Source organism: Echinops telfairi, unplaced genomic scaffold (assembly GCF_000313985.2).
Source record: "Echinops telfairi isolate 266 unplaced genomic scaffold, ASM31398v2 ScPeMD7_18;HRSCAF=68, whole genome shotgun sequence".
NCBI classification, from domain to species: Eukaryota; Metazoa; Chordata; class Mammalia; order Afrosoricida; family Tenrecidae; genus Echinops; species Echinops telfairi.
The window spans coordinates 84266844-84273883 of record NW_022103915.1 but is presented as its reverse complement, the minus strand read 5'-3'; the positions used below and the strand labels follow the sequence as shown (position 1 = coordinate 84273883).

At 57.0% G+C, this 7040-nt stretch overlaps 2 protein-coding genes across 2 annotated transcripts in view; both read left to right on the top strand.

The window, feature by feature from the left end:
* The first annotated feature begins 1315 nt into the window (after positions 1–1315).
* On the top strand, positions 1316–5120 carry IL25 (interleukin 25). The gene is made up of 3 exons (XM_030884893.2): positions 1316–1324; positions 1496–1770; positions 4772–5120. The coding sequence occupies exons 1-3, from the start codon at positions 1316–1318 to the stop codon at positions 5025–5027; spliced, it is 540 nt and encodes a 179-aa protein (XP_030740753.1). The 3' UTR covers positions 5028–5120.
* A 1131-nt stretch (positions 5121–6251) lies between these two features.
* The window catches only part of CMTM5 (CKLF like MARVEL transmembrane domain containing 5), a 2676-nt gene continuing 1887 nt past the window's right edge, over positions 6252–7040 (top strand). The window contains exon 1 of the mRNA XM_004698905.2: positions 6252–6597. Within this exon, the coding sequence (XP_004698962.1) occupies positions 6472–6597 (126 nt within the window). The 5' untranslated portion in view covers positions 6252–6471. The remainder of the gene's footprint in view (positions 6598–7040) is intronic.

Here is a 7040-nt window from a genome sequence, read left to right as displayed (position 1 = left end):
GTTGGCATGGCGGGGGACTGGCGGGTGGCGTGGGTGTGGGGTGAGAGGGGTCATTGTTGGGCATGAAGGGAACAGACCCGGAAGGCCTGTGTCTCTGGGGTCCCGCTCAGCTCTGAGCCCCAACACACACACTTCCTCCTGGCCAACAGGGCCGCTGGAGTTGGGAGGGCTGAGGCTGAGGGGGCTGACTGCCCGCCTGAGAGCAGTGGCTATCATATCCCAGCCTTGTTCTCAAGGCCCTGCCGGTGAGGCTGGGGGCAAGTTGGCCCCTGGAGCTGGGACCTCCTACTGGGTCTCATGCCCCTTCTCCTCCTCATTTAGGTCAAGGGAGTAGTACCCACAGCTTCTTCCTCCAGATTCGCAACAAACGGATGGCGCCAGGGCCCTCCTGGCCATGCTATGGGGTTAGACTTGTCTCCCTCTGCACCTCGCTGCCATTGAGTCCACGCTGACTCATAGTGACCCTGTACCCTATAGGACAGGGTAGAACTGCCCCTGTGGGTTTCCCAGACTGTCGCTGGGGAGGAGAAAGTCTAGCCTTTCCCGCACAGAACCACCTCATCACCAGGGCTCCTCCGGCTTAGGGGAAGGGGGAGCAAAGGGTGGGGATGGGCAGGACCATTGCAGAGGGCAAAGGGAAGGTCAGGGGTGGGTGCGCAGATAATTAGATAATTCACAATGGAGGAGCGCTCACAGATGAGGGGTGGGATCGAGGGCATAGAACTTGGAACCATCCTAGGTGAGGAAGGGGCCAGAAACCAAAAGGGAGGGGGAGCCCAGGAGAGTGGGAGGGGGAGGGAGTGTTCACCAAGGTGGGCCATCAGGAGGAGGTCTGGGGTGAAGGAGGTGGGGACTGGGGGACGGAGCCTCGGAGCCACAGAGATGGAAGTGTGGGGTCTCTGGGGGAAAGGTGAGATGCAGTGTCTGATTTTGGTCCGAAGCCAAGCAGGGGCATTCCCAGAATGCCCACAAAGGTACAGCTGGCGGGGATACCACTGCTTTAACCCCACGCAGAAAAGAGCAGAGAGCAGAGCTTGCGCAATAGGTCACGTACATCAAGCACGTCACCACTTCCATGCGTAGGGCACTTTGAGTAGCTTTTGGAAACACTTTCTGGGTTTTGTTTTGTTTTGTTTTGTCTTTTTAATCTCAGGGCACTTCCTCCCAAAGGTAGTGGAAATAAATTTGAATAAACAAAACAAGTTTGCTCAAAATAAAACTGGGATGCTTAACTGCTCCAGTCAACCTGCAGCCACAAGGCCCTGCGTGCCCGTCCATGAGTGCCTAGAGGCTGAACGAACAGCGGGCAGCCAGCATGTTCCAGGTGGGTGTGCAGAGGGCTGGTCCCAGTGAGAGCTGGGAAGGAGCACAGGTGTTGCTCAGGGTGGCGTCAGGCCAACCTCCCTGGTCTGGGGCTGGGGAGCTAGAAGCCTGCATCTCGGGAGCAGCTGGCAGCGTGGTGGAGGCGAGGGCAGAGGGACCCTGATTGGACGAGGACAGCTCTCTCACCGGCCTCTTCCTGCAGGTGGTTGCCCTCCTGACCATGGTGCTGGGAGCCAGCACCTTCAGTGTGCGGATCCGGAAGGACAGCTCCCACCAGACCAGCTGCTGGTCCAGCAAAGGGCAAGACCTCTTGGAGGAGTGGCTGAAGGGGAGCCCCGTGGTGGTGATTCCTCCAGAGACAGCCAACCTCGCCTACCAGGAGGAGTCCTGCCGGGCCAGCGAGGACGGGCCCCTGAACAGCAGGGCCATCTCCCCCTGGAGATATGAGTGAGTCTGTAGTCTCCCCCTCTGTGTGCCGCTCAAGGTGTGGGTGAGGGCTGCGGGGCGCCCTACTCCAGTCAAGCCCACGGGTATTGGGTGCCATTGAGTTGATTCTGCCTCCCAGATTCCCCAGGGGACAGAACTCTCCCCCAGGGCTTCCTGGGCTGTACTATTTCCGGGAGCATGTCTTTTCTTCCAACCACTCACTTTTAATAGTTGTCGAGTGCTCCACCAGAGCACCGTAAGTCTAGCTTACCTTCCTTCATTTAGCCTCCAGAGACCTAACCATAGTTAGGCAAGGCCAGGGTTTTAGTTCTAGCTCTTATTCTTACTAGGTGAACATGGACCAATGACCAGGTCTTTGGTCCCCCCTGCCCCATCTGTAAAATAGGCATACTATTCCACAGACTAATGTGCCGATGAAACCAGCGAATGTGTACACACATCTGTACTGAGAACAGGATTTGTGGCTTCCTCATGTCCTGACCTTACGGCGGCCATGTTTTTGGACCAGGGATGATGGTACCATAGGCACAAAGAGACGCAGTGCCACCGGTCCCGGGCCCAGAGCGGGTCCCACGTCGACTAAGAGAGTGAACTCTCTCAGCCTCTGTGGGCAGCTGAATGGCTGGTTATTTGTGCCCACGAGCAGTCTTCTTTCCCTCTGTACACCAATAGTATAATTCTCTTTTGGGGCCATGAGGTGAAAAAATATTAGGAAGCATTAAATTCAAAGTACCAAGAAAGAAGGAAAGTGCTAGAAATTAGGATCTTAAAGCTCCCAGAATATTTTTGTTTCCATCTTGTGTCTTTACCAAGTGTCTGTCCCCACTTCCTCCAGGGCTAGTTTTGGCCTGGCCTGAGTTTGGGGTGGAGGATGGGGTGGGTGAAGTTCAGAGCAATAGACATCGGTTTCACTGTAATGGAGACTAGGACCAGGGTGGAGACACTAGGCCTTGGAGGAGTCTCAGAGGGCGGGCGGGTTAGATCCTGGGCCAAGTCCAATGGGGTGGGAGCCCTTGGGAGCCACTGCTGGTTGACTCAGCTGCGGTCCCAGCCCCACTTTGGAAGGTTGTGAGCCCCTGATAACCATTTCGGTGACCTTTTCCAAAGTATGTGCTGGGCAACGCAAGATCCACAAGCTGCCCCTCAGAAAGAAGGGACAAGGTCCATAAGGCCCCAGCGCATGGGTGGCTGCAGGAAGGGAAAAGAACAGAAGCTATTCCACGCAGTGTTGCACAAACTCACTTAGATGCTAAACAAAACCAAACTCACTGTCACTCACTGTCACCATAGGACAGGGTAGAACTGCTGCTGGGCGGAAAAGCCCCGTCTTCCTCACGAGGAGCAGCGGTGGCTTCAAATCACTGACCTTTCCGGAAATAGCCCAACTCATAACCACTATGCCACCAGGGCTCCTCTACTTAGCCAGGGAACCTCTTTCCCCCCCAGCTCCCATCCTCCTAGAGCTCCCCTTTGTTTCCCAGGGAACCCGCTTGAGGACCTGCTGTGTTAGCTCAGGCTGTTTGCTGGGGCTGGCCTGCTTGGAGACGGGTCCTACAACCCAGGGCGATTCCTGCTAGGATACTGGGGTCCCTGGCCTTTGGAACCTCTACTTATTAGTGGCTTTCAAATCACCTTCCCCTGCTACCCAGAACCTCTGGATTAGTTGGAAACCACTTGGCATAGTGGTTATCCGTTGGACTGTACACCACAGGGTCAGCAGTTCGAAACCATCAGCTACTCCTCAGGAGAGAAGTGAGACCTTCTGCTCCCATAGAGTTCTTAGAAATGTACAAGACCAGTCCTACACTGTCCTACAGGGTCAGTTGGACTCAGCTCGATGGCAGAGAGTTGAGTTTACTTCATTGTCATTTGCACTGAGGGACAATGGTCCTAGAGAGGAGGCAGTGATTTGGTCAAAGTTAGGCAAGTTGGTGCCAGAGCTGGTGCTACCACACTGTTTTCTTCCTCTGCCCTCCCTGCCTCCCTCCAAACCCTGAGGAGTGCCACCCCACGGCCACTACTAGAGTGAGTGTCACCAGAGGGCTAACTCATGGTGTCAATCCCTACCCCCAAATATTTTCCAAACTATGTGCTGGCCAACACAGTGATGACCTAGCAGAGCCTAGACCAAATCCTGCAGAATCCTTAGTAACAGTTGGACCGATTTTAATCACAGAACAAGATATGATAATTTGGATGCTAACTGCGAAGTTGGTGATTCAAACCCGCTAACTGCTCCTTGGGCAAGATGAGGCCGTCTGTTTCTGTAAAGACTTAGTCGCCCATGCCAGCTCACTGGGAGTTGGAATGGACATGATTCATGCCAGTAGTGGGTTTGGGTTTTTTAAAAGTTGCTTACATGTGAGATTTCTTAGATTATATGAATACCAACACCGAAACTGTTTTCGTAGGCTTTTCCCACGTTGAATCACAACATTATTAGAAACCCAGCAGAAACACTTTGTCCCTTCTTTTCTTTTAATTTCAACTTTATTCTCGAAAACAGTTATTGATAAAGGGTCACACATACCAACAACTGTATATTATAGTGAAACATCTGAGAAGCAATTAAAATCAGCGACAATAAAAATACCACCAGCATCCAAACCACAGTCCCTGCTGGGTCCGTATCTCACTCACTGCCATGGAGTCCATCCCTTATAGGACGGGGTGGAACTGCCCCTGTGGGTTCCCGAGACTCACTCTTTATGGAGAAGAAAGCCTGGCCTTTCCCCATATAATTGGGCAATAAGGACAGTGCTGACTGGAGTGAATTAGAAGGTTAAAAACGTGAATTAGCCTAGAGTTTTAGTCTTGTAGGTACAGCGGATCATGCAGGCTGGGCTAATGAGACTAATCCCAGAGATATTTTCATTAAAAGCACTAAGCTACTGAGAGGCTGCACAGAGATTTGAGAGGCAGGCATTGTGGCGACTGAGTGTCACCCAGTACATTGCTCACCCCCCACCGCCTCTTTGACACGGCTGTGCTCCCCTCCCAGGTTGGACAGAGACTTGAACCGGTTCCCCCAGGACCTGTACCACGCCCGCTGCCTGTGCCCACACTGTGTCAGCCTACAGACAGGCACCCACATGAACCCCCTGGGCAACTCGGAGCTGCTCTACCACAACCAGACTGTCTTCTACCGGCGCCGGTGCCACCGAAAGCAGGGTGCCCACAAAGGCTACTGCCTGGAGCGGAGACTCTACCGCGTGTCCCTGGCCTGTGTGTGCGTCCGGCCCCGAGTGATGGCCTAGTGGAGCCCCCCCCAGGCCACGCCCCCATCGGAAACGGCGACACCACCCGTGCCACCTCTGGGGCACAGACTCCCAAATGCTCAGCCCCTTCAAAGCCACCTCCAGGGATCCGCAGGATCCTGGGAGAGGGGGTGGGGGTGGGGTGGAGGCTTCTGGGGTCCACCTGCACGTTTGCACTTTTTTAGAAAAGACTGAATTGTAGGGCGAAGTGACGAGGGGGTGGGGTGGGAGCGGAGGTGGGTTGGGGTGGGGGTTAGCTGCTGCTTATGGCCGCTGACAGCTGGTGTCCCCGCGACCTGCCCGCGTCCTCTCGGGAAAGGCCTTCCGAGGCCTGCCACTTCTCCCTCCGGGGGCCACAGCTCCTGTCCTCCCATCCCCGCGGCCCTGGCACAGCACGGACACTTTCTGAACATGTCCCAGGTGTCGGCCCAGGGCCTCTGTTCCGGCTGGTCAGTGTGTTTGCGCCATCGGCCGTCCACTCGCGCGGTTCCGACTCTCCGTGACCGTCCGCTCTGGGCGCGCAGCCGCGCGGTTCCGAGGCTGGACAGGGCTGCTTCTGAGCACGGAGGGACTCCTTCAAATAAACCATCTGTTATCGGAAAACGCCCCGCACTTCTCTTTGGCATCTCTGCGCCCTAGATACCTTGAGGTGGCCCCCGAACGCCCGCCTCGGCCGCACCTACAGCCCCCTGCAACTGGCTGTCTGCTGGAGTTCGCGCCGTGCCCGCCCAGCGCTTCCCTCCACGGCGCCCCGAGCCCCCCGGTGGGGGCCAGCCGCCCTCCCCGCATGCGGGAGACACAGAGGCCTATTGAGGCACCGTGCGCCCCAGCCACACAGCGCCCCCTTGTCTCCAACAATCTGCCTTTGTCCTCGGGTCCTGGCGGCGACTGCTCGTTCCTGGGGGCGGACGATGGGGTGGAAAGGGGGTGGGGGGCGCTGCCTGCTCTAGGCCCCAGCTCACACCCTCCCTAACAGGATCAGGAGAGAGGAGGAGCCAAGGAAGAGAGTTAGGGTTAGGGGAGGCGGGGGTCTGTGCGCTGCTTCTTCAGACTTGGGTCCTTAGGGGGGCACCCTATCCTCCTCTGGTTTCTTGGCTCCCCTCCCAGCTCCTCCCAGGTTCTCCGGGACCTCCTCCTCTCTCCCATCCCCTTCTCAGGACTGGGTCGGCTCTGAGTCAGGGGAGGGCTTAGCCACCTCCCCGCCCACCCTTGTGTCCCGGCGTGGCTGGCGCAGGCACCCTGGGGGGCGCTCTGGGGAGCGGGGCCAGGGCCATCTGGGCAGTCTCCCCAACAGCCACCTTCTGGGGCCCCTCAGACCTCCTGGACTCTCAGCACCTTCCTGCTTTCGTTGGCTCGCCCAGCCTGCCAGGTCTCCGTTTTTCTTCCCAGCCTGCGAGTGGTGGTGGTGGTGTGTGTGGGGGCTGTACCTGTGGGCCCCGAGGAGATGCCGGGTGCTCGAGAGCCCCAGGACTGGCACCCCGAGGAGGGGGCAGCGGCGGGGCTGCAGGGCTTCGCCTTGGACAAGACCTTCCTCTCTTCCCTCAGAGGGATCCTGCTGGAAACCGAGCTGGTACGACCACCTCCCACTCCCCCAATCCAGCCCCCGGCTGGCTGCCACCTCAAAGTGTCTCTCCAAGCTTTCTGAACCCCCTGAGAACTCCCCGCTGCCTCCTGCCAGCTTCTGCCTTTTTGTTGCCCCCTCAGCTGGAGGTGGCTGCAGCAAGTTTCCGTTGCAGCAAGAAGGCTTGAAGTTAGACTGAAGGAAGAACTGCTTTCTGGGACTTGAAGGGACTGGGGGCTGGGGAGAGGCTGGCCTGTCTCTCCCAGGCATGAGTTAGGTTAGGTTCAACCATCAGAAGGGGCAGGCTTCCCGCAGTCCCCGTCCTCTGCTCCCCATGAAAACCAAGACTTCCCCTGTCACTAAGAAATGCCTCTCAGAGCGTGCCCTGGAGGTGGATGGTGCAGAGCCCCCCCACCCAACACACACACACACACACACACACACACACACAC